At 37.5% G+C, this 25,989-nt stretch overlaps 1 protein-coding gene across 1 annotated transcript in view; it reads left to right on the top strand.

Annotated features, from left to right (window-relative positions):
* LOC150084551 (potassium voltage-gated channel subfamily KQT member 1-like) overlaps positions 1-25,989 on the top strand; it is a 475,214-nt gene that overhangs the window by 162,181 nt on the left and 287,044 nt on the right. Inside the window, exon 8 of the mRNA XM_090376281.1 lies at positions 6,692-6,832. Within this exon, the coding sequence (XP_090232407.1) occupies positions 6,692-6,832 (141 nt within the window). The remainder of the gene's footprint in view (positions 1-6,691; positions 6,833-25,989) is intronic.

Here is a 25,989-nt window from a genome sequence, read left to right as displayed (position 1 = left end):
CTATTGATTTTTGATTGATCTTCTGATTTTTGAATTTCTGATTTTTGAATTTGATTGATCTTCTGATTTTTGATTGATCTTATTGATCTTCTGATTTTTAAAATCAGAAGCCATGTAGATATAATTTTTATTTCCTACCCTGCTATTTAAATCTATAACCCTTATATTTTGTCTTTTTTATTCCATGCACAGATAAATTTCATCACTCAATTTTCCATCTTAAACTCTGTCTGTTTTCCTTTTGGATAGTGCTTCTCAGCCAATTAAGCTTCTTGTGAAGTAGTTATGAAAGTTATTTCTACATCTTTCTTGCTGAATCGTTCTTGCACAGTAAATTAATTTATAATTATTGTTAGTAGAAGCTTCTCCTGTAGTCATCCTCTTGGCTTCAATGATACTTAATGAATATACTAATTCCATTCTTTGCTGTTTATGTTGATGTTGCCTATCTTAATGGTTGTTATTGCTTATCAGATATGTTCAGTCAGTTGTGTTGTGGATGAGAACTGTAGAGGACACTTCTCATCCTCAACACACTAAAATTGAACCTTATCTTTGAAAGGTCTTGCTTTTCAGTTCGTAATAGAGATTGAGTGGTTTATGGGAATAATAGAAACAGCCAAATCTTAGCCGTTGAAGTTCTCCAGTGTGATTTGATTGTATAAAGGTTTATCATACTCTAGTAAATATTAATTGGGTAGTGTTACCGTGCATCTGTTCTACGTGTCAATTCAACCATAACAACATCTCTTTGAGTCTTTCTCTTCTACAGCAATGAATGCCTGCCAACATTGTTCCTTCTAGATATGGAATTATGTCATTTAATCACATAATAGCTTCTTTCAATGGTTGTCTTGGATAATCTAATCTGCCAATTTGCACTACAGTGCTATTGTGGAAGGAATATTGGTTCTGAGTTGTGTTGATTGGTTCCTTGTTTGTATCACATTATAATTTTAGCATTTTGTTTTTAAATTAGAAATTATAGTTTATTAATGGGATTTATTAAGTTTATTATTGTAGTTTATTAATGGGATAAATTTTCAAAATTTGCCCCTTTTTATTTTATTATATCTTAACTTTCGATCTTTCTGTCCTACAAATTTTGCAAGGTTAAAAGTTGGATGAAACAGTGCAGAAAAATACACAAGACTGTAATGAGTCCAATTATAGAGTCTTATGAATAGGGATCACCCATTCTCTTTATCTTATCTATCTCTCCATCCAGTAGAAAACTTCTAAATACAGGTAACCCTTGTATAACATGGTAATTTGGTTCCTACAAAATCTCACGAAACCGTGTTATACAGGACTAAGAACCAGTATAAAAAGGGATTATGTTCCAACAGCTAGCAAAAATACGGCTTTTTTTTTTTTTTTTTTTTTTATTTCTATCAGAGATTTAATTTTCATAGAAGTAATAACTTAATATTTTAACTTCATTTTTATAATAGTAGTAACTTAAATAGTAATAACTGAACCCTACCTAACAAACTGTGATACTTATATGTGATTCTTAAATATACGTTCATTTAATTTTCTTCCTCCTAGCATTAGCAAGGGCACATGATGCAAGAAAGCAAGCTTATATAGCATCAGCCAAAAAAGCCCTTATTTCACCCATCCCCTCACTCCAAATGTTTGTCAAGTTCTGCCTTGAATCTATTTAAGCTATCAACTTCTACGACAGATGGAAGTTTATTCCATTTGTCGTAGAAGTTGGAACAACCAATAGCCCTACATCCTTCTTAAAATGAGGCCACCAGACCAGTATACAGTACTCAAGGTGTGGCTTGACCATTGCTTTATACAAGGGGATAATCACCGCCTTATTCCTGCTAGAAAAATTCCTGTATATCATTGACAAGACACCATGAACTACTCTTGTAGACCATCTGCACTGCTCAGAAAACTTCATATCTGCCTGCACAATTACCCCCAGGTCCTTTGGTCCTTTTCATTCTCTACCATTGTCAGTGTGCTATCACACAGTTGATACGTTACTTTGGGATTACTGCTTCCCATATGTAGTACTTTACATTTGTCACTGTTAAACTTCATTTGCCACCTCTCAGCCCATCTGCTCAACTTTTCTAAATCCTGTTGCAGCAGCGTACTGTCATTAGTGTCATTAACAACCCTGCCAACCTTCGTATCGTCTGCAAACTTGGACATTAAGTCTGATATACCATCATCAATATCATTTATAAATACAGAAAACAACAATGGACCCAACACTGAACCCTGAGAGACTCCACTAATAACATTAGTCCACGAAGAGCAGTGTCCATTGATTACCACTCTCTGTCTTCTCCCACTCAACCATCTCTTTATCCATAGCAGCAATTTGCCTCCAATGCCACACTGCTCCAATTTGTGCAGCAGTCTTCCATGTGCAACAGTATCAAAGGCCTTTCTAAGATCTAAATATACGATATCAAAGTTATTCTTTGAATCCAGTTCCTTTGTGACTACATCATAGTATCCAATCAAATTAGTCAGACAAGACATCGGCGCCTCCGTAGCCAGGTGGGAAGGAGCAGCAGTGCGTACCACACGCTTCTTGATTAGATCGGGGTTCGAGCCTGTCACCACCAAATATGGAGGATGCGGAAAGGTCGGGGAATGACCAACCCATATCCCGGAGCAATATGGCCTTAGTTGCTAATGTTCCTAAAAACCAAAACAACAGACAAGACATCACCTTAACAAACCCATGCTGTGACCGAGCTATAACTGAAGTCTTGTGTAGATGATCCTACAATGCTGCTTTAACCAGTGCCTCCATTAATTTTCCTGGAACAGAAGTTAAACTCAGAGGTCTATAAATACTTGTGTCAGCCTTTGATCCTCCTTTGTGGATTGGGGTCACATTTGCACATCTCCAGTCCATGGGTACCTCCCCTGAGTCCAGCGAAGCTCTCATAATTATGGCTAAGGGTTTGCTTACTTCCTTTGCCACCTCCTTTAATATAACTGGATAGATTCCATCCACCCCAGGTGCCTTTCTTATGTTTATCTTCAACAATTTTTCCACCACTTTGCTCTCAGTTATTCCAAGATTATCTAGCTTACTGCCAGAGTTGAATACACCTCTGGCATTCCTCTCCCTGAATAACTCCCCATGTGTGAATGTAGATGCAAAATATTCATTTAGTTTGTTAGCTACCTGAGCAGGATTATCAACAGTTGAACCATCAATATCAAGTGGACCAATCTGATTCATCCCTTTCCTTCTAGAGTTTACGTAAGTAAAGAACTCTTTGTTTTTCTTTGCATCCTTTCCCAAAGATTTCTCGTAATCTGCCTTCGCCTGCCTAACCTCCTTTGTAACTTGGTTACAGACCAGCTTATATCTATCATAGGCTTCTGTGACACATGTTAATTTATACTTATCCCATGCATTTTTCTTTTCTGTCACATGTCTAATTAGTTCATCTGACATCCATTTAGGCCTAAATCTTGAAAACATTTCTTTGTTGGTATGAAAAGCCTAGTAGCTTCCAAGATTAATTCTTTGAATGCTTTCCATTTTGAATTTGCTGTTGGTAACATCATCAGTTGGTCCCACCGTATAGAATTTAAATACCGTCTCAGACCACCGTAGTCACCTTTACGAAAGCAAAAACTCTTCTCTTTACCCTTGATGGTAGTTACCTCTTTGAGTAAATCCCACTTCAGCACACTGTGATCACTGCCACCTAGTGGTTCCTTTATCTGCAGATTCTTGAACCATGAAGAATCACTACTGATAATCAGATCAAGAGTATTACTCCCTCTAGTTGCTTCCCGAACATGCTGCTGTAGAAAACAATCATCCAATAAATCCACAAAAGCCTTGCTAGTGTGTGAGTGACCAACCCAAAAATTCCAGTCAATCTCTGGGAAATTAAAGTCCACCATTATAAGACACACTGATTTACTGGCCCACTCTATTTCCCTGCACAATTGCTTATTATACTCATCAGACTCATTTGGCCTATAACACACACCTACTCTCATTTTTTCTTTCCCAGTGCTTATGTCACACACACCAAACAGACTCAAAATTGTTTTGTCCACCAACATCAGTTGGATGCACTACCTTAGATTTTATGCATTTCTTAACTAACAGCATAACCCCTCCTCCCTTTCTGTCCTGTTTATCCTTTCTGTACACATTGTACTCCCCCAATTCCAGTTCTGCACTGCTTATGTCTGTGACACCATGTCTCTGATATCCCAACAATATCTGCCTTTGATGTCTTGACTAGCACTTCAAGCTCATCGAATTTATTAACTATACTCCTAGCATTGGTGTACATGCAAGTATACATGCACCTGTTTCTACTCTTAATTACCCTAACACAGCCCGTGTATTTACTTATTCCACTATGACTCCCAGCAGTCCTGGAAATCCGTATTGCTTTGCTTTCCAGGCTGCCTTTTACTCTGCCAGCGACTACTGTTAATCTGTTATTCCGTGTATCCCCTCAAGCTAGCAGATTTCTAACCCAGCTAACTCTGCTTCGACATCATCAGCAAATATTCTTGCACCCTTTCTATTTAAGTGTATCCTATCCCTGCAGAAGCAGTCTCTCCTCCTAACAAGCACAGACCAGGCTGAGAAAAATTCAACCTCTTGAGCCTTGCACAATCTCTCCATGGCCGAATTGATCGACAAGGCTCTCATCATATACTCCTTCCTATCATGTCTGGGCAGAATTGCAGACACTTTCAAATTCAACCCTAACTCATGGCTTTTTTTTCAGCATTGACTTGTACTTGTTAAGTAATTCTGCCGGTCTCCTACTCTTAATAGCATTAGTGCCAACATGTACAACAATATCACCCTTTGTGCCCCAAAAAGATGATATCTACTCTTCATTGCTGCTAAGCACAATCTCTTCTGCAGCATCTAGATTTTGTGTACCTTGTGCTCTCTTAAAAAGTCATGAACCGCACTATTTTTTATGGTCTCAAACAAGCACAAGTTCAATAGCACAGAACCTAACCCAAGAATCAATGAAATACAGTGGACCCCCCGCACTTTAAATAATACGTAAAAATCGGAAGAATATTTTCCAGTTATCAAAATAAAAAAAAATTTACGCTTACATACATAGCTTAATATATACTGTAATATGTACATACTAATTGATATTTCTGTTCACTGACTTTTTTTTGGTTATAAAATTTAAGACAGTAAAAATGATAAACAATTAAAAAAAAAGAACATGGCACACACAAGTTCAACAAACATGATACAGTGTAATGAGTTTATGTTTTTTATATGATTGAACATTTCACCATAATAATGTGAAAACCCATAGAATTCCAGCTATCAGTGCAATCGCGCATTAGCATTAGTAGAGGCATATGTTGCAAGAAAGCAAGCTTATGCAGCATCAGCCAAAAAAAAAAAACCACTCCTATTTCACCCCTCCGTTCATTCCGAATACTTGTCCAGCTCAGCCTTAAATTTATTTAGGCTATTAACTTCCACAACAAAGGGTGGAAGTCTGTTCCACCAACCAACTACCTGCTGGCCAAAGGCAAACTTCCACATATCTATCCTACATCTGTCTTTCCTCAATTTGAATTTATGCCCTCTCAGGTGATTATTCTGAGCAAGAGGAAGAATCCTATCAGCATTGAGCATGCTCAAACCATTCAAGGCTTTATACACCTCAATCAGATTACCTCGCAGGTGCCTAGTCTCCAGACACTGTAATTTGCAAAATTTAAGCCTTTTTTCGTAAGAGCAACCCTTTGTTCCATTAACTAATCTTGTTGCCTTTCTCTGTACTCATTCCAGCAGCTCTACATCCTTCTTAAAATGAGGCCTCCAGACCTGTATACGGTACTCAAGGTGTGGCCTGGCCATTGCCTTATACAAAGTGATAATCACCTCCTTATCTCTGCTAGAAAAATTCCTGTTTATCATTGACAAGACATTATGAGCTACTCTTGCAGACCATCTGCACTGCTCAGAAAACTTCATATCTTCCTGCACAATTACCCCCAGGTCCTTTTCGTTCTCTACCACTGTCAGTGTAGTTCCACAGAGTTGAAAAGTCACTCTGGAGTTACTGCTTCCCATATGTAGTACTTTACATTTACAAAATACTACATTTACTTTACATTTACTTTACAAATGCAAGAAAATCGAGTTTACTATCCGTTTATAATTGATTACACTAACAGAAAAGCCCAGTAAACTGGAAAGTGCAAATTGTTTTTATTTTTTTATGGTAGTGACCTCTAGAAATGTGCTTTAGAAAAATATCACGAAGGTGATAACAACTAGCGAGTCAACAGCAGGGATTCACAAAAAGGAATGGAAACATTTAAAATTACATCTAACATAGCAGGGTTTTTCCAGCACAAACGCTCAAAAATACCATGTTATGCGAGATATCCAGCAATTCTCTAACTGTGTTAGAGCGAAACCTTGTTGTAGAAGTACAGTGTTGTGCGAGGATTGCCACAATTTATCAATCGTGTTAGAGCGAAACCATGTTGTAGAAGTACCGTGTTATACGGAGGTTGCTTGTATTGCTAAAAAATCTCTCACAATTAGAAAACCAAAAGCAGTAATAGGTACAGGGAGATTAAGTTCTACCTCCCAAAGTCAGAGTTTGTAATATTTACTTGATTTCTTAATGCTTCTTATTCTTAATTCTTTTTTTTTTTTTTTTTTTTCTAACAGGAATTGATAACAACCTTGTATATTGGCTTTCTTGGACTTATATTTTCATCATATTTCATGTACCTTGCTGAAAAAGATGAAGGTGGAGTTACTGCAAAGTCAGATTTTACTAGCTATGCAGATGCCTTGTGGTGGGGTGTGGTAAGGTGTACATTTAAGAAAACTCTGAGATCTCTAAATTGCAATGATTTTTTTATTTTTTGTTTGCTACTACTTTTTATTTTTAGTTGCTGTAATATGTGTTGTTTTATTCACTATTCAGTTGTTTTTTGTTTATTTTGTTATTGCCTTTCTGTTATTTTGTTCCACAGTATTCTATCATATTGATTATTTTATAGACATCAGTGACATGAGTCTTTGGCATCAGTCACCATGTTGCATCTTGACTCCTCTTAGTTTTCAGCAACATCATCAGCAACAGTTCCTATTTTAACTCCTGTAAGTGGAGAAATTTTTATGCATGCATTTTTTTGGCAATTTTGCTTATTATGTTAAATGTCCAGTGGTATATTTTCATTTTACATGTATTTATTTGTGTATGTGCGTGTGAGATCATTTATATTTATAGATTTTACATTTAGTATATATTTATTAAGCCTTGCTAATATGCTTACAGAAGTACCTTTTATGACTGGTGGGAATTATGAATTTGCTTTATTGTAGTCATTAATTCTTTTGATTGTGCTATGCAACTTAATTGAAATAGAATGTGTAGAGAAGTTTATATTTACAAAACAAAGACAAATTCAGACCTTAAATAGAAAAATATTCATCTTATGATTAGAAAATAAACATGCTGGGGTGGATAGATATATAAACTAAGAGTTCAGGAAAATATCTTTAGAACAGTTGGTGATATGGTTATAACTGGAATTAGATACAGTCATACCATAAAAGACATACCATAGATATCAATTGGGCCAATCTGATTCATTCCCTTTCCTTATAGAGATTACCCAAGTAAAGAAGTGTTTGTTGTTTTTTTTTTTTTCATCCTTTGGCAAAGATTTCTTGTAATCCGCCTTCACTTGCCTAACCTCCTTTGTGACATGATTACAGACAATTTTATATCTACCATAGGCTTCTGTGTCGCCTGATAATTTGTATGCATCCCATGCATTTTTCTTCTCTGCCACGAGTCTCTTTCAGTTCATCTGACATCCATTTAGGCCTAAATATTGAACAGTATTTCTTAGTTGGTATGAAAAGCCTAACAGCCTCCTTTGGCGCCTCTGTAGCCAGGTGGGCAGGAGCAGCAGTGCGTAGCACACGCTTCTTGATTAGACCGGGGTTTGAGCCCGTGACCACCAAATACGGAGGATGCGGAAAGGTCAGGAAATGACCACCACATATTCCCGGAGCAATATGGCCTTAGTTGCTAATGCTCCTAAAAACTAAATAACAACAACTAACAGCCTCCAAGATTAAGTCCCTGGAGGCTTCTTTCCATTTAGCATTCTCCATTGGTAACATCAGCAGTTGATTCCACTATATAGAATTTAAAAACTGTGTGAGACCACTGTAGTCCCCTTTATGAAAGCAAAAACCCTTCCCTTAACCCTTATCACCTCTTTAACCACTGGTTAAAGAGGTGATAGAGGATCACTTACACAAGACAGCAGTAACAGTTCAGACACACCATGGGTTTGTAAAGTGGAAGTCTTGTCTGACCAATTTGATTGGCTACTACAATGTGGTCACAAAGGAACTGGATGTAAAAAATAATTTTGATATCATATACTTGGTTTTCAGGAAAGCTTTTGATACTGTTGTACGTGGAAGAGTGCTGTACAAATTGGAGTGGTATAGCATTAAGGGCAAGTTACTGCAATGGATAAAGGGATGGTTGAGTGGGAGACAGCTGAGAGTGGGAATAAATGGACACTGCTCTATGTGGACTAATGTTATTAGCGGAGTCCCTCAAAGTTCTGTGCTGGGCCCATTGTTGTTTTGTGTGTTTATCAGTAATATCGATGAAGGTATATCAGGCTTAATGTCCAAGTTTTCAGATGATACAAAGGTTGGCAGGGTTGTTAATGTCAGTAAAGAGTGTATGCTGCTGCAACATGATCTAGAAAAGTTAGGCAGATGGGCTGAGAAGTGGCAACTGAAGTTTAACATTGATAAAAGCAAAGTACTCCATATGGGTAGCAGTAACCCAAGATAAATGTACCAACTGTGTGGTACTACACACTCAGGGAGGTGGAGAATGAAAACGATCTTGGGGGCTTATTGTGCATTCAGATATGAAGTTCTGTGAGCAGTGCAGACAGGCTGCACTGCTGATCATGGGGTTTTGTCAATGTTAAAATAAGGAATTTTGCTAGCAGAGACAAGGACCTGATTATCCCTTTGTATAAGGCAATGGTCAGGGCACACCTTGAGTACTGTATACAGATCTGCAGGCCTCATTTTAGGAAGGATGTATAGTTGTTAGAATGAGTACATAGAAAGGCAACAAGATTGGTGAGAGGAACAAATGGGTGTGGTTTCGAAGAAAGGCTTAAGTTCTGCAAGTTGCAGCATTTGGACTCTAATCACCTGCGAGGTGAACTGATCAGGTGTATAAAGCTTTGATTGGTTTGAGCAGGCTCAATGTTAACAGGATGCTTCTGCTTGCTCTGATTAAGAACCTGAGAGGGCATAGATTTAAATTCAGGAAAAAAAATAGTTGTTGAATAGATATGCGAAAGTTTGCCTTTAGCCTGCGGGAAGCTGCTTGCTGGAACAGACTTCCATCTATTGTTGTAGAAGTTGATAGTTTAAATAAATTTAAGGCTGAACTAGACAAACATTTCGAGTAACCGCATGGGTGAAATGGGAAGGTTTTTTTTTTTTTTTTTTGGCTGATACTGTATATGATTGCTTTCTTCCATCATATGCCTCAACTAATGCTAATGCAAACAAAGAAATATAGATATTTTAGAAATCAGCTGTGGACCCCTTGCTCATAAAAAAATGAGTTTTATTAGCCTAGTTCAGTAATGCTTTCAAGTATTCATCTATAGAGGTTGAGTGTAAACAGGAAATTGAATCACTTAAGAACAGATTCTCCAACTGCAGTTACAATGAAATGGCTCATACGCAATGCTTTAAATACTTCTGAAAGAAATAGTAAAGAAAAAAGAAATGAGAGGTGATGAAAAAAGAATGGATAGGCCTCCCGTATGTTGAAACATACCAACAACCTTTAAAAAAAAAATTTAAAAGATTGAGTAAACAGCCTTTGGCAGCTCCAAGAAACTATGATCATACCTTAAAAATTCAACAAACAATAATAAAACAATAGATTTTAAACAACAAACAAATATAGGTTATGCAATTCCAGACTGCAATTATGTATATGTATAGGCAGCATGAGAATATTATTACATATGAGAATCCAAAAGCAGTTTAAGAGTAACTTCAAACAATAAAGGAAAAAAAAAAAAAAACTAGACAGAAAAAATTTGTCTGAGTTTGTAGCTCATTACTTAGATACAGGACATTACCTGTACTTGGAAAAAAACCTTAATATTAGACAAACAAGACAAAATTTAAGTTAGAAACCAGTGAGATTCTAACAGTAAGATCAATGAACAAGTCAATAAGCATTCAATAATAATTTCTGTGGAGTGGAATTTAAAACAAATATCCTATAAGTTCAAATTTAATAACAAAACATAACACCCCCTCACCCCATCCAGGACCTCTGCTGAAAGGGACAGGTAGTCATGCACACAGATTTCCAAGTGGCAACTTTCATATCCTTCCTTCCAAAAAAATCTCTAAGCTGTTCAAATCACTAAATTTTCAAAATCCCAAACTATTAGTGAAATACTGAGGGGCAGGAATTTTCTATCTATCCACCCTTCTCTTCTTTTTGCTTATTTAAACACTCTCAACCCATGTGCTTTTGAAATACTGCAATGGAATGTGCCGGGGCTATAAATATGGCCTTCAACACGTGTTCGCTTCCCCCTTTGAAGATGGCATCAACGAAAAGTACCCATCAAACTTCGTTATTCTCCATGCATGGATTTAGAGTCAAAGTTTTCTTTCATTCCTTTGTCCTGTTACAAGGTTCATCTATCTTTAGGCAAATCTTTCAGTACTATTTCCAACTATTCTAATTCCACCCAACCTGGAGGGTTATTTCTGAAAAAATCTCAGCTAAGAGAATTCCTGACTTAAAATTTCTAAAATATCTATAATATTTCAAAAATATAATATTCTATAATTTTTCTTAATATCCAGTATATTCTATTTTTATTTGATTTTTAAATTTTACGAATATTAGCGGGTCTCGATTACACAAGTTGTTTGTCCAACATGTCTAGTATCAAGTTTCAAGACAATAAGATTCCCATAATGTTTTCTATATAATGTCACTACAATATATGATAGCAATTACATATAGTTTTGTTGATTAAAACTAATTAATAAAGAGCATTCTTCATCAGCCATTATCAATCCACTATAGGATGCAGGCCTCTCCAACAACTTTCCAGTTCTTTCTGTTTTGTGCAATGGCCATCCATTTACTACCCACAAACTCATGAATTTCATCTATCCATCTCCGTCGTTGTCTTCCAGGTTTTATTCTAGCTCCTCTTGGGTACCATTCTGTTATTCTCTTAGTCCATCTGTCATCATATCTTCGAGCTATGTGTTCTGCCCAAGACCATTTTAGTTCTTTAGTTTTGATAAGAATGTCCTTTACTTGAGTTTGCTGCCTAATCTATGTGTTTCTCTTCTTATCTAACAGTCTGATTCCCAATATAATTCATTCCATTCTTCACTGTGTCGTTATCAGATTCTCTTCCATTCTTTTGGTGAGTGCCCAAGTTTCACTTCCATGAGTCATGCTGGGTAGTATACATTGGTTCATTTTTTTATGTTTTAGACAAATTCAGATATTGCTCCTCAGTATGTGACTATATTTCCTGAATGCTATCCATCCAAAATTTATTCTTCTCTTGAGTTCCAGCCATTTATCATTATTACAGCTAATGATTTGTCCCAGATAAGTATATGATTCCGCTTTTTCAATTACTGCTCCTTCAATCATTATATTTCTTTCTATGGCATACTTGTTCATCATTACCTTTGTTTTAGCCATATTCATCTTTAGTCCAAAATCCTTACTAACTCTGCATAACTGATTAAGATTTTCGTCTAATTCTTTGGGATTGTGGCTTATGACCACAATGTCATCTGCAAATCGTAAATGGTTTAGGTACTCTCCATTCATATTGACTCCTTTCTGCAACCAGTCTAATCTTCTGAAAGCTTCCTCATGGGCAGCAGTAAACAACTTTGGAGATATTGTGTCTCCTTGTTGAACTCCTTTCTCAATTTTAAATTTGCTACTGTCTTTGTCTAGTCTAATCAAGGAGGTAGCATTCTCATATATTTTCTTCAAAATCATAATATGTGGGGTATCTATGCCTAGTCTTTCCAGTGCCCAAAACATTGCCTTATGCTGTATGGAGTCAAATGCCTTTTCATAATCCACAAATGCCAGGCATAATGGTGTTTTATGTTCATTTGCTTTCTCCATTAGCTGTGACATTATGTGAAGGTGATCCATAGTTGAGAATCCTGTCCCAAAGCCAGCTTGCTCTTTCGGTTGATTTAAATCAAGTATTCTTTCTAATCTGTTAGTAATGACCCTTGTGAACATTTTGTAGATGTGGGATAACAAGCTAATTGGTCTATAATTTCCAATTTCTGATTTTTCTCCTTTCCTATGCAGCAAAACTATGATTGCATTATTCCACTCCTTAGGCATCACACCTTTTCTAATACATTTTTGAAGAGTCTTGCCAGTTTTTGTGCCATGTCTTTTCCTCCCAATTTTAACAACTCTACAGTAACTTCATCTTCCCCCGGGGCTTTCTGATTCTTCATTTTCTTCAACTCAAGTTCTACCTCATCAGGAAGGATATTGGGTATTTTGTATTTGTTATTAATTTGCGATCCATCTTCCCCACTGCTGGCATCATTCTCTCTCTCCTTGTATGATTCTCTATAGTAGTCTTCTGATATTTGAATTAGGCCTTCTCTGCTATTTATAAGTACACCATTGCTATTCTTCAGTTTCAGTATTATTGCTCATGGCTGCTGATTGAAGTTCTTTGTTTTCCCTCAGTGCTTGTTCTACTTTTCTTGTGTTAAATCTTCTTATGTCCTCTTTCTAATGCATAACGCAGTATAATCAGTTTTCTCCTTGTCAGTGTTTACCTTGCTCTTCATTTGTTGCTTTCGGTTCATCATGACAAGTGTTTCTTAACTGATTTTTTCTTCTTTGGTTTTCTTTTTACCTATAAGTTTCTTGGGCTTTATCAGTTTCAGAAAGTTGTAATATTCATTGTCGATATCTTGGTCCTGAGCTGTCTGCAGAAGTTCAAACTTGTTCTTAAGTTCCAGTACATACTTCTTTTTCTCCTCTTCTGTTATCTCAAAGACCTTCGTATTATTTACTCAAGACAGTTTTTTCCTTTCTCTTCTTACATCTATATCAAGTGTGTATCTTACCATTCTGTGATCACTTCCAACATTTACCTTGTTCAGGATGGTAACATTATTCACGATATATATTCTGTTAGTGAGGATGAAGACAATTTCATTAGTTGTTAATCCATTTGGGCTCTTCCATGTCCACTTTCTGTTCACCCTTTTCTTGAAAAAATGTTCATTACTGACAATCCTCGAGATTCTGCAAATTCCACAAGCGTTTCATTTCTTTCAACAATTCAGAAATTTCCTATTGTTCCCCTTTCTGCGCTGTTTTGCCTCTTTCCAACCTTAGCATTGAAGTCCTCCATAATGATAGTGTAGTGGGTTTTCTGCTCATCTAGAAAACTCAATTTCGGTGTACATTTCTTCAACCTCTTCATCATCATGGCTCAGTTTTGGTGCATAAATCATTATAACCTTTAGCTTGTACCTCTTAGAAATCCTGAGTAGTAGTCTTGACACCCTTGGTGATGTACTTTTGAATTCCAAAATGTTGTTTTTTATATCTTTATGGACCAGAAAGCCAACTCCACCTTGGTTCTTTCTACTGTTTCCATTGGTGTACAGCAGATTTCCAATTGACAAACTTATAAGTGAGCGCCTCCGTAGCCTGGTGGGCAGCAGCAGTGTGTAGCACACGCTTCTTGATTAGACCGGGGTTCGAGCCCACAGGTATTCCAATGATATTCCAATATCATTGGAATAACCGATGATATTCCAATTCACATATTCTAATGCCTTTTCCAGCTCTAATATCCTGTCTTCATTGATGAGTGTTACATTACAGCATTAAGCTTCATTAATGTTCAAAACTTTCTGCCTTTTATTGTAAATTTTTCGGCTTTTTCAGCCACAAACAAGAACTGTTGAGATGTGTCCAAATTTTACTTTGACCCATATCATAAGACAAACTTGTGTCTATTTGCTGCAGTTGTGATATGCTTTTGAAAAGTGAGGATACTGTTCGTATGGATTGGCCTGCCCGTTCAACTGATCTAAATCCCATCAAACACATATGGAATGCTCTGGGGAGATGCCCAGAAGCACATCCACACATACACCAGAAAATGTTCACCAGCTGAAGATGGCGCTGACAGAGGAATGGACGATGTTACCGCAAGAACTTAACAACATTGTTCTAAGTATGGACTGGTGGTGCAAAGCCTGCATTGGCATTAGGGGTGGCCATATCTCCTACTGAGGACCACCTCTTCCCTTTGTTCCATCTTTGGCAGTGATGCAGCTGTATCATTGCAGCCAGTGCTATGTTGCCATTTTTGAATAAAGGCCCTTTGTACCGTTTTGTTTCCGTTGTTGTGTCGGTGTTGTTGCACTGCTTTGAATAAGTAATACTTCACCAGTGGAGAAGACTAACGTTACTTATTTTCAATGGATACCACCACCCAGACGGCACCATTTTGAAGCTGATTGGCTTGTCATCGGTGGGTGGGCAGGTACCAACCATTTTGAAGGTATTCACAATGTGAGATACAATTAAAATGATGCCAATTATCGACTTTGACAGTTCATTATGAAAAAAACATGGTGAAAAAGCATTAGCTCATTCAATAGTGAATCTTAAGCATAGTCCCATGCTTCATGCAAAATAATTATGTATTAGTGAAACTCATTTTCACCCTATCACATTTCCTCAAGTTCACTCATTTTATTGACAATATTACTGTTGACTTAGTTAAGATTAACTGCATTTGCACCTTAAGGTTAGTAAACTATATATATATTCTTTTATAGTTTGTTACCCCAACTCACCCTTTCAAATTATCTAAGCTTGTTTCCTATTTGTTTGAAGCATCACTACCCTTGGCATGTCCTGCTAATATTGGCTTTTTCAGCCACAAACAAGAACTGTTGAGATGTGTCCAATTGTTACTTTGACCCATATCATAAGACAAACTTGTGTCTATTTGCTGATGCTATTGAGGCAGTGTTAGGTGGGTCGGAAAACTGCTACCTTGGGGGGATACAAGGACTAATAGATTAACAGTAGCCACTGGCAGAGGTGAAAGTGATTCTTGCACTGCTTCTATTGGAATGAGCAGCAGCCTGTAAAACAAGATGCAGGGTATTTCAGAGACTGCTGGGAGTCATTGTGGTACAAGTAAACACATGGATTGTGTTAGGGTGACTAAGAATAGGAACAAGTGCATGTATACTTGCATGTACACCAATGTTAGGAGTTTGGTAAATAAATTTGATGAATTTGAGATATTGCTCAAAACATCAAAGGCAGATATTGTTGGGATATCAGAGATGTAGTGTCACAGAGATATATGGAATGCAGAACTGGAATTTGGGGAGTAAGGATAGGAAGGGAGGAGGGGTTATGCTATTAGTTAAGAAACACATAAAATCCAAGGAAGTGAAACCAGTTGACATCACTGGATAGTACAGTGTTGAGTCAGTTTGGTGTGATATAAGCATTGGGAGATCAAAATTGAGAGTTGGAGTGTGTTATAGGCCTAATGACTCTGATGAGTATAATAAGAAACTCTACAGGGAAATAGAGTGGGCCAGTAAATCAGAGAGTCTTATAATGGAGGATTTTAATTTCCCAGATATTGACTGGAATTTGTGGGTTGGTCACTCACACACTAGCAAGGCTTTTGTGGATTTATTGGATGATTTTTTTCTACATCAGCATGTTCGGGAGGCAACTAGAGGGAGTAATACTCTTTATCTGATTATCAGTAGTGATTCATCATGCATTAAGAATCTGCAGATAAAGGAACTACTAGGTGGCAGTGATCACTGTGCTGAAGTCGGATTTACTCAAAGAGGTAACTACCATCAGGGGTAAAGGGAAGGATTTTTGCTTTCGTAAAGGTGACTATGGTGGTCTGAGACACTATTTAAATTCTATACGGTGGGACCAACTGATGATGTTACCAACCGCAAATTCAAAATGGAAAGCATTCGAGGAATTAATCTTGGAAGCTACTAGGCTTTAAATACCAACTAAGAAATATTGTTAGATATTTCTTAGTTGGTATTTAAAGATGTCAGATGAACAAATGAGACATATAGCAGAGAAGAAAATTGAATGGGATACATATAAATTAATGGGTGACATGGAAGCCTATGATAGATATAGGTTGATCTATAACCAAGTTACAAAGGAGATTAGTCAGGCAAAGGCAGATTATGAGAAATCCTTGGCAAAGGATGCAAAGAAAAACAACAAAGTGTTCTTTACCTATGTGAACTTTAGAAGGAAAGGGATGAATCCGATTGGTCCACTGGATATTGATGATTTAACTGTTGATGTTCCTGCTCAGGTGGCTAACAAACTAAATGAGTATTTTGCATCTACATTCACCCATGAGGAGCTATTCAGGGAGGGGAATGCCAGAGGTGAGTTAAAATCTGGCAGAGAACTAGATGATTTTGTAATAACTGAGAGGAAAGTGGAGGAGAAATTGTTGAAGATAAACATAAGAAAGGCACTTGGGGTGGTTGGGATCTATCCGGTTGTATTAAAGGAGGCAGCAAAAGAAGTAAGCAAACCCTTAGCCATAACTATGAGAGCTTCCTTGTACTCAGGGGAGGTACCCATGGACTGGAGATGTGCAAATGTGACCCCAATTCACAAAGGAGGATCAAAGGCTGACACAAGTAATTATAGACCTGTGAGTTTAACTTCTTTTCCAGAAAAATTAATGGAGGCACTGGTTAAAGAAGCACTGCAGGATCATCTAGACAAGACTTCAGTTATAGCTCGGACACAGCATGGTTTTGTTAAGGGAACGTCTTGCTGACCAATTTGATTGGATATTATGATGTGGTCACAAAGGAACTGGGGGCTCATCTGCTGACGAGGCTAGTGGGAGTCAGACGTGTTCAAAGCCGCTGTGGATTTTCTTATTTATTGATTTGAGGAATTAATCTTGGAAGCTAATAGGCAAATTATTGTTTTTCTAAAAACTTTTGATTTAAATTTAGTAGTATAGCATTATTTTGTGATTTTCTGATTAATCTGGTGTATTTATTCTTTACTTGGCCATGTAATTACATAAAAATATCAGTAAGGGTATCAAATCCACGTGTTGCAGGGTATCAAATCCATGTTTATTGACTAATTGTTACATCAAATTATTTTCTATAAGTAGCTAATAGACCTAGTCAGGATCTTTAGTTTATTCTGAATTGAGACAGCGAGATTTGGAAGTTAATTAATACTTAAGTGTCCGTAGATTTACCGTTCGTAACTTGCCGCCATTGTTATACTACACAACGTTATATCTCGAGGACTAACTAGATAGCTTAAGCTTAGCTTAGTATAGTACAGTATATAATATAATATTGTCAATTAATGAGTAAAATCTATTAATTTTGTTAAACTTCGTTATCAATTAAATTGTACTTTTAACTAAATACATATAACGACTTAGATTACAAACGTAACATAATTAATGGCACCTCTGTAGCCAGGTGGGAAGGAGCAGCAGTGCATAACACATGCATCTTGATTAGACCGGGGTTCAAGCCCATCACCACCAAATACGGAGGATGCGGAAAGGTCAGGGAATGACTACCGCATATCCCGGAGCAATATGGCTTTAGTTGCTAATGCTCCTAAAAACCAAATAACAACATAATTAATTAATACATAACTTGATATGGAAGTTATATAAACGGAACTCGTAGATAATACTTGATACTGAAAAATATATATAGCGTTATAACTGTGTTGGGATACAAGTTTAGGGTTATAATTTTGTACCGAAATTGAAATTTTATTGAAATTAAATCGAAATCATGACTCAGACCAGAGCAGCAAAGCAAAAGGCTCAAGCTAATGGGAGTGTTGTGACTCAGAGGAGAACTGAGGGGAGCAGTTGCCCTCTGAATCACAGCCTCTTAAAATGCACTGCTTGCATGATGTTTATGGAGCAATCGAGTACGGGACATGATATTCCCATGGGGGAAATCTTTGGTGTGCGCGATGCAAGGAGTGTATTGAAATCAGGCGACAACTCAGCGTTGTTATGGGCCTATATGAGAGCTTGAAGGACAGGGTGGATGCCCTCGAAGGATCTAAATTGAGGGGCCTGTCAAGCGCTCAGCTGCCCACATCAACGCCAGAGCTTGCACTTGGTCGTCACACAACACAGCGGCAACCCCCTAAGGCAGAATGCACTGCTCCCACAGGAACTAGTAGTTGTTAGTGACTCTGTTGTCAGGGAAATGGGGAACATGCTTTGTAAAAAGGATAAGGGGAACAGGACCAGGGTATGTCTGTCAGGGGCAAAGGTTGATGAAGTTATAGAGCAGATATCATCTTTTAAAGGCACAAAAGGTGATATAGTTGTACACGTTGGCACAAATGATATTAAGAGTAGGAGACCAGCAGAATTACTTAACAAGTACATGTCACTGTTGAAAAAAAGCCGTGAATTAGGGTTAAATTTGAAAGTGTCTGCAATTCTGCCCGGACACGATAGGAGGGAGTACATGATGAGAGCCTTGTCGATCAATTCGGCCCTGGAAAGATTGTGCAAGACTCAAGGGGTAGAATTTTTTTCAGCCTGGTCTGTACTTGTTAACAGAAGAGACTGCTTTTACAGGGATGGGATACACTTAAATAGAAAGGGTGCAAAAATATTTGTTGATGCTCTCGAGGCAGTGTTAGGTGGGTCGGAAAACTGCTAGCTTGGGGGGATACAAGGACTAATAGATTAACAGTAGCCACTGGCAGAGGTGAAAGTGATTCTTGTACTGCTTCTATTGGAATGAGCAGAAGCCTGGAAAACAAGATGCAGGATAGTTCAGAGACTGCTGGGAGTCATTGTGGTACAAGTAAACACATGGGTTGTGTTAGGGTAGCCAAGAATAGGAACAGGTGCATGTATACTTGCTTGTACACCAATGCTAAGAGTTTGGTAAATAAATTTGATGAATTTGAGGTATTGCTCAAAACATCATAGGCAGATATTGTTGGGATATCAGAGAAGTGGCATCACACAGATATAAGGAATGCAGAATTGGAATTTGGGGAGTACAATGTGTACAGAAAGGATAGACAGGATAGGAAGGGAGCAGGGGTTATGTTATTAGTTAAGAAACACATAAAATCCAAGGAAGTGAAGCCAGTCGACATTCCTGGACAGTGCAGCGATGTTGACTGGCTTCACTCGACATAGCTGGACAGTGCAGTGTCGAGTTATTTTGGAGTGACATAAGCATTGGGAGGTCAAAATTGAGAGTAGGAGTGTGCTATAGGCCTAATGACTCTGATGAGTATAATAAGAAACTGTACAGGAAAATAGAGTGGGCCAGCAAATCAGAGAGTCTTATAATGGGGGATTTTAATTTCCCAGATATTGACTGGAATTTGTGGGTTGGTCACTCACACACTAGCAAAGCTTTTGGGGATTTATTGGATGATTGTTTCTACATCAGCATGTAGAATTATTGGATGATTGTTTCTACATCAGCATGTTCGGGAGGCAACTAGAGGGAGTAATACTCTTAATTTGATTATCAGTAGTGATTCTTCATGCATTAAGAATCCGCAGATAAAGTAACCACTAGGTGGTTATGATCACAGTGTGCTGAAGTGGGATTTACTCAAAGAGGTAACTACCATCAGGGGTAAAGGGAAGGTTTTTTTCTTTCGTAAAGGCAACTACGGTGGTCTGAGACAGTATTTAAATTCTGTACAGTGGGACCAACTGATGATGTTACCAACAGGAAATTCAAAATGGGAAGCATTGAAAGAACTTAACTTGGAAGCTACTAGGCTTTACATACCAACTAAGAAATATTGTTCAAGGTTTAGGCATAAATGGATGTCAGATGAACTAATGAGACATAAGGCAGAGAAGAAAAATGCATGGGATACATATAAATTAACATGTGACACAGAAGCCCATGATAGATATAAGTTGATCTGTAACCAACTTACAAAGGAGGTTAGGCAGGCAAAGGCAGATTATGAGAAATCATTGGCAAATGATGCAAAGAAAAACAGCAAAGAGTTCTTTACTTATGTAAACTCTAGAAGGAAGGGGATGAATCCGATTGGTCCACTTGATATCGATGGTTCAACTGTTGATGTTCTTGCTCAGGTAGCTAACAAACTAAATGAATATTTTGCATCAATATTCACACTTGAGGAGTTATTCAGCAAGGGGAATGCTAGAGGTGTATTCAACTCTGGCAGTAAGCTAAATAATCTTGTAATAACTGAGAGTAAAATGGAGGAGAAATTGTTGAAGATAAACACTAGAAAGGCACCTGGGGTGGATGGGATCTATCCAGTTCTTTTAAAGGAGGCAGCAAAGGAAGTAAGCAAACCCTTAGCCATAATTATGAGAGCTTTCTTGGACTCAGGGGAGGTACCCATAGACTGGAGATGTGCAATGGCGACCGCAATTCACAAAGGAGGATCAAAGGCTGATACAAGGAATTATAGACCTCTGAGTTTAATTTCTGTTCCAGGAAAATTAATGGAGGCACTGGTTAAAGAAGCACTGCAGGATCATCTAGACAAGACTTCAGTTATAGCTCGGACACAGCATGGTTTTGTTAAGGGAATGTCTTGGCTGACCAATTTGATTGGATACTATGATGCAGTCACACAAAGAACTGGATGCAGGGAATAACTTCGATATTATATATTTGGATCTTAGAAAGGCTTTTGATACTGTTGCACATGGAAGACTGCTGCACAAATTGAAGCAGTGTGGCATTGGAGGGAAATTGCTGCTATGGATAAAAGGGTGGTTGAGGGGGAGAAGACAGATAGTGGTAATCAATGGACACTGCTCATTGTGGATAATGTTATTAGTGGAGTCCCTCCGGGTTCAGTGTTGGGTCCATTATTGTTTTCTGTATTTATAAATAATATTGATGATGGTATATCACGCTTAATGTCCAAGTTTGCAGATGATACAAAGGTTGGCATTGTTTTTAAGGACACTACTAATGCTATGCTGCTGCAACAGGATCTGGAAAGGTTGAGCAGATGGGCTGAGAGGTGGCAAATGAAGTTTAACATTCACAAATGTAAAGTACTGCATATGGGAAACAGCAACCCCAATACAAACGTATCAACTTTGTGGTACTACACTGACAGTGGTAGAAAATGAAAAGGACCTGAGGGTAATTGTTCAAGCAGATATGAAGTTCTCTGAGCAGTGCAGATGGGCTGCAAGAATAGCTCATGGTGTCTTGTCAATGATATACAGGAATTTTTCTAGCAGGGATAAGGAGGTGATTATTCTCTTGTATAAGGCAATGGTCAGGCCATACCTTGAGTACTGTACACAGGTTTGGAGGCTTCATTTCAAGAAGGATGTAGAGCTGCTGGAACGAGTACAGAGAAGGGCAACAAGATTAGTGAATGGAACAAAGGGTTGCTCTTAAGAATAAAGGCTTAAGTTTTTCAAATTTCAGTGTCTGGAGACTAGGCAACTGCGAGGTAATCTGATTGAGGTGTATAAAGCCTTGAATGGTTTGAGCATGCTAAGTGCTGATGGGATTCTTCCTCTTGCTCAGAATAATCACCTGAGAGGGCATAAATTCAAATTGAGGAAAGACAGATGTAGGATAGATGTGCAGAAATTTGCCTTTAGCCAGCAGGTAGTTGGTTGGTGGAACAGACTTCCATCCCTTGTTGTGGAAGTTGATAGCCTAAATAAATTTAAGGCTCAGCTGGACATGTATATTGAATGAACGGAGGGGTGAAGTGGAAGTGGTTTTTTTTTTTTTTTTTTTGGCTGATGCTGCATGAGCTTGCTTTCTTACATCATATGCCTCTACTAATGCTAATGCAGGGAATAAATTTGATATCATATATTTCGATCTTAGAAAGGCTTTTGATACTGTTGCACATGGAAGACTGCTGAACAAATTGGAGCAGTGTGGTATTGGAGGGAAATTGCTGCTGTGGATAAAGGGATGGTTGAGTGGGAGAAGACAGTGAATGGTAATCAATGGACACTGCTCATCGTGGACTAATGTTATTAGTGGAGTCCCTCAGAGTTCAGTGTTGGGTCAATTGTTGTTTTCTGTTTTTATAAATGATATCGATGATGGTATCTCAAGCTTAATGTCCAAGTTTGCAGACAATACGAAGGTTGGCAGGGTTGTTAAGGGCACTAATGACAGTATGCTGCTGCAACAGGATCTAGAAAAGTTGAGCAGATGGGCTGAGAGGTGGCAAATGGAGTTTAACATTAACAAATGTAAAGTAGTACATATGGGAAGCAGTAACCCCAAAGTGATGTATCAACTCTGTGGTACTACACTGATAGTGGTAGAAAACAAAAAGGACCTGGGGGTAATTGTGCAGGCAGATATGAAGTTTTCTGAGCAGTGCAGACAGTCTGCAAGAGTAGCTCATAGTGTCTTCTGGATGATATACAGGAATTTTTCTAGCAGGGAATGTGATTATAGGGAGGTGATTATCATGTTGTATAAAGCAATGGTCAGGCCACACCTAGAGTACAGTATACAGGTTGGAGGCATCATTTTAAGAAGGGTGTCGAGCTCTTGGAACAAGTACAGAGGAGGGCAACAAGATTAATGAATGGAACAAAGGGTTGCTCTTACGAAGGAAGACTTTAATTTTGCAAATTACAGTGTCTGGAGACTAGGCACCTGCGAGGTGATCTGATTGAGGTGTATAAAGTCTTGAATGGTTTGAGCATGCTCAATGCTGATGGGATTCTTCCTCTTGCTCAGAATAATCACCTGAGAGGGCATAAATTCAAATTGAGGAAACACAGATGTAGGATAGATGTGCGGAAGTTTGCCTTTAGCCAGCGGGTGGTTGGTTGGTGGAACAGAATTCTATCCTTTGTTGTGGAAGTTGATAGCCTAAATAAATTTAAGGCTGAGCTGGACAGGTATTTGGAATGAATGGAGGTGTGAAATGGTAGCCGTTTTTTTTTTTTTTTTTTTTTTTTTTGGGTGATGCTGCATAAACCTGCTTTCTTGCGTCATATGCCTCTACTAATGCTAATGCTATATTATTTGACTCCTTTCTACATCTCTTTATTTTTGCAAAAAATTAGTAAAACTACATTAAAATTGGATTTTTTTTTTTTTTTTTTAATTCTGTGAATTTCTTCCTGTTTTTATTATAAATCTGCCATAAGAAACACCTGAGAATAGTTTGCTATAATTGTTCATTTAGCAATAAAAAAAAAAAAAAAAAAGATTTTATTCTGCCAGTTTTGCATTTCCAATGTAACATATAGATGGCCACAATTCTTACAGTACATGTTTTGCTGATATGAGACAGAACACTGCCCACCCCTGCCAATAAGTTAATGAAGACTGCCTTCCTCATCAGTCACAGTTATAAAACAACAGTGAGAGATGAGTATAAAGACAGTACCTGAACATCAAAATAGCTTGATGGATGGTGAACTGATCAGTAGTACATCACAATTCAGAAATTGTTGTGCAAAAAAAGGATGCAAAAAAAAAAAGAATGAGCAGAAGCCCTAATATAGCATTAGCATTAGTACTGTTGTGCAGTTGAGTGATTTGTGTGCCAATACAATCCAATGAAGTGTCACAAGTTCTTATTTCATACATGCATAGCAGAAGCTGGATGACTTAATGAACAAATTTCATATATTATGGACTCGTTTTTACAGCCAGTTTCCTTACTGCCATCAAAAGTGCCTGTTCCCAAACAGTCATAAATGGTCAGTTTCCAGGTTTGTTTTTTGAAAGATTTATATTAAATATTATTTTTAAGTTTAACTTAAAATCAAATATGGAGAACCAATTCATCATCCAATAGTGCTATTCAGAGAACAGAGTTTTTGAACCAAATTGAAATAAATCAATTTTGTGTGTGTGTTGGGGGGGGGGGTTACCTGAAGTGTTTACTGCTTTTTGATATCATCGAAGATAATATCGAAATAACATAATATAATAACATCTGGTGGGTTCTCATAGTTTTCACTGTGAGAGCCCACCAGATGTTATTATAAACAAAGAATGAATGTAGAATGGTCCTAGTGGTCCTTGGTTAGCAAACCAAAAAGTGCAAAGGAAGCTTGAAATATAACGGATTATCATTCTTTGCATTTTAACAATTCCTAATTGTATAATGCTCGGTTTGAAAAAACATTTGGCCAGGTTTTAAAAAATTGTATTCAGGTCTTCTCTTTTTGGAAATACCCTTGACAGCCAAGCCTAAACAGCTGTAACATTAATATAAACAAAACTTTGATGAAGAGGGCAATGTTTTCAACAGCATTTTCCTTGAAACAACTATAATCAGCTGGTAGTGTTCAACAGACAATCTAAACAGAAATCCACTTGCAGGAAAATTCTTGATAAGTTAATGTTTGAAAGTATAACTTACTGACAAACAGTTCTATCACTGTATTTCAATATAATGTTATTTGAAATTTAATTTCTAGAGCAATGAAGACTTAAAAAACTTCCTGTTTTTCTCCTTTCCCCCCCCCCAAAATACCCATTTTTTCTCTTATTTTGGCCAAAATCCATTTTCCTCCTGCTTACAGTTATCATTCGTGTTGTCCACTAGTTTTTCAAGAGTCAAAAGTTGGTAGCTACTATGTAAAATACATCACAGTAATTTTTTTTCCTTTCCTCATCAAATGGAGAAAAATGATAAATAATATATGAACAATAACATTAAATTTTCTGAGGCATCTGTGTAATTAGTTCTTTTTGCATCTGTGCTTTTTTTTAGTGTATTTTGAATTTATGTACTATTAGCAGCTGCCTGCCTATTTTACCAATTAGTGTGTATTCCTGTTTATTTTTATTACTAATGTGACATTGGTGTTGTAAAATAGGGAAGAGAAGATACTGGCCATACTGAAGATGAACAAAATGATGAGGAATGTGAAGAAAGCCAGAAATAAGATCACTTTACGACCAATGGATACCTCTGCACTACACTCTAGAATTGAATTTTATTATTTCAATTATAGAGATAATTCCAAAAATCCCTTGAAAGATTGATAGTAGTGGCACTGCAGTTTTGACCCTTGACACTGCCCACAGACTTCTTATGATCATTCTATTAATTCAAATCTTGTTGCTGTCTGAATTATTTGTTTGAATATTGGCTTTAGTTTCTACCCTCTCAACATAGCAGCATTTGAAAATTTGGCATGTACTTGTGTTCATCTTCCATCTTCAAAGGACTCTTTGGTCCCTCCAGTGATGTCTGCCAGCCAAAGATTGGGTTCACATCACATTGGAGATGATACTGTTTTTCGTGGGTTGAACTATATTGCTAATATCTTTTAAACCATCATTCTTCTCTTTCTTGGTGATTCCCTTCTACTTCTCTCTCTCAGGGTAATTCAGAAATTTTGTTTTGGCTGGTGCAGCATAAGCCTCAGGCTTCCTTGCACCACTTCTATTAAAATGAGCAGAAGCCTGGAAAACAAGATGCATGGTATTTCAGAGACTGCTGGGAGCCATTGCGGTACAAGTAAACACATGGGTTGTGTTAGGGTAGCTAAGAATAGAAACAGGTGCAGGTATACTTGCGTGTACACCAATGCTAGGAGTTTAGTAAATAAATTTGATGAATTTGAGGTATTGCTCAAAACATCAAAGGCAGATATTGTTGGGATATCAGAGACGTGGTGTCACACAGATATAAGGGATGCAGAACTGCAATTTGGGGAGTACAACGTCTACAGAAAGGATAGGAAGGGGGAGGGGTTATGCTATTAGTTAAGAAACACATAAAAACCAAGGAAGTGAAGCCAGTCGACATCGCCGGACAGTGCAGTATTGAGTCAGTTTGGTGTGACATAAGCATTGGG

This window comes from Mastigoproctus giganteus, chromosome 6, assembly GCF_048544385.1.
Source record: "Mastigoproctus giganteus isolate SK-2022 chromosome 6, ASM4854438v1, whole genome shotgun sequence".
Taxonomy (NCBI): Eukaryota; Metazoa; Arthropoda; class Arachnida; order Uropygi; family Thelyphonidae; genus Mastigoproctus; species Mastigoproctus giganteus.
The sequence above is the reverse complement of the archived record's forward strand: the minus strand, read 5'-3'. Positions and strand labels throughout refer to the sequence as shown.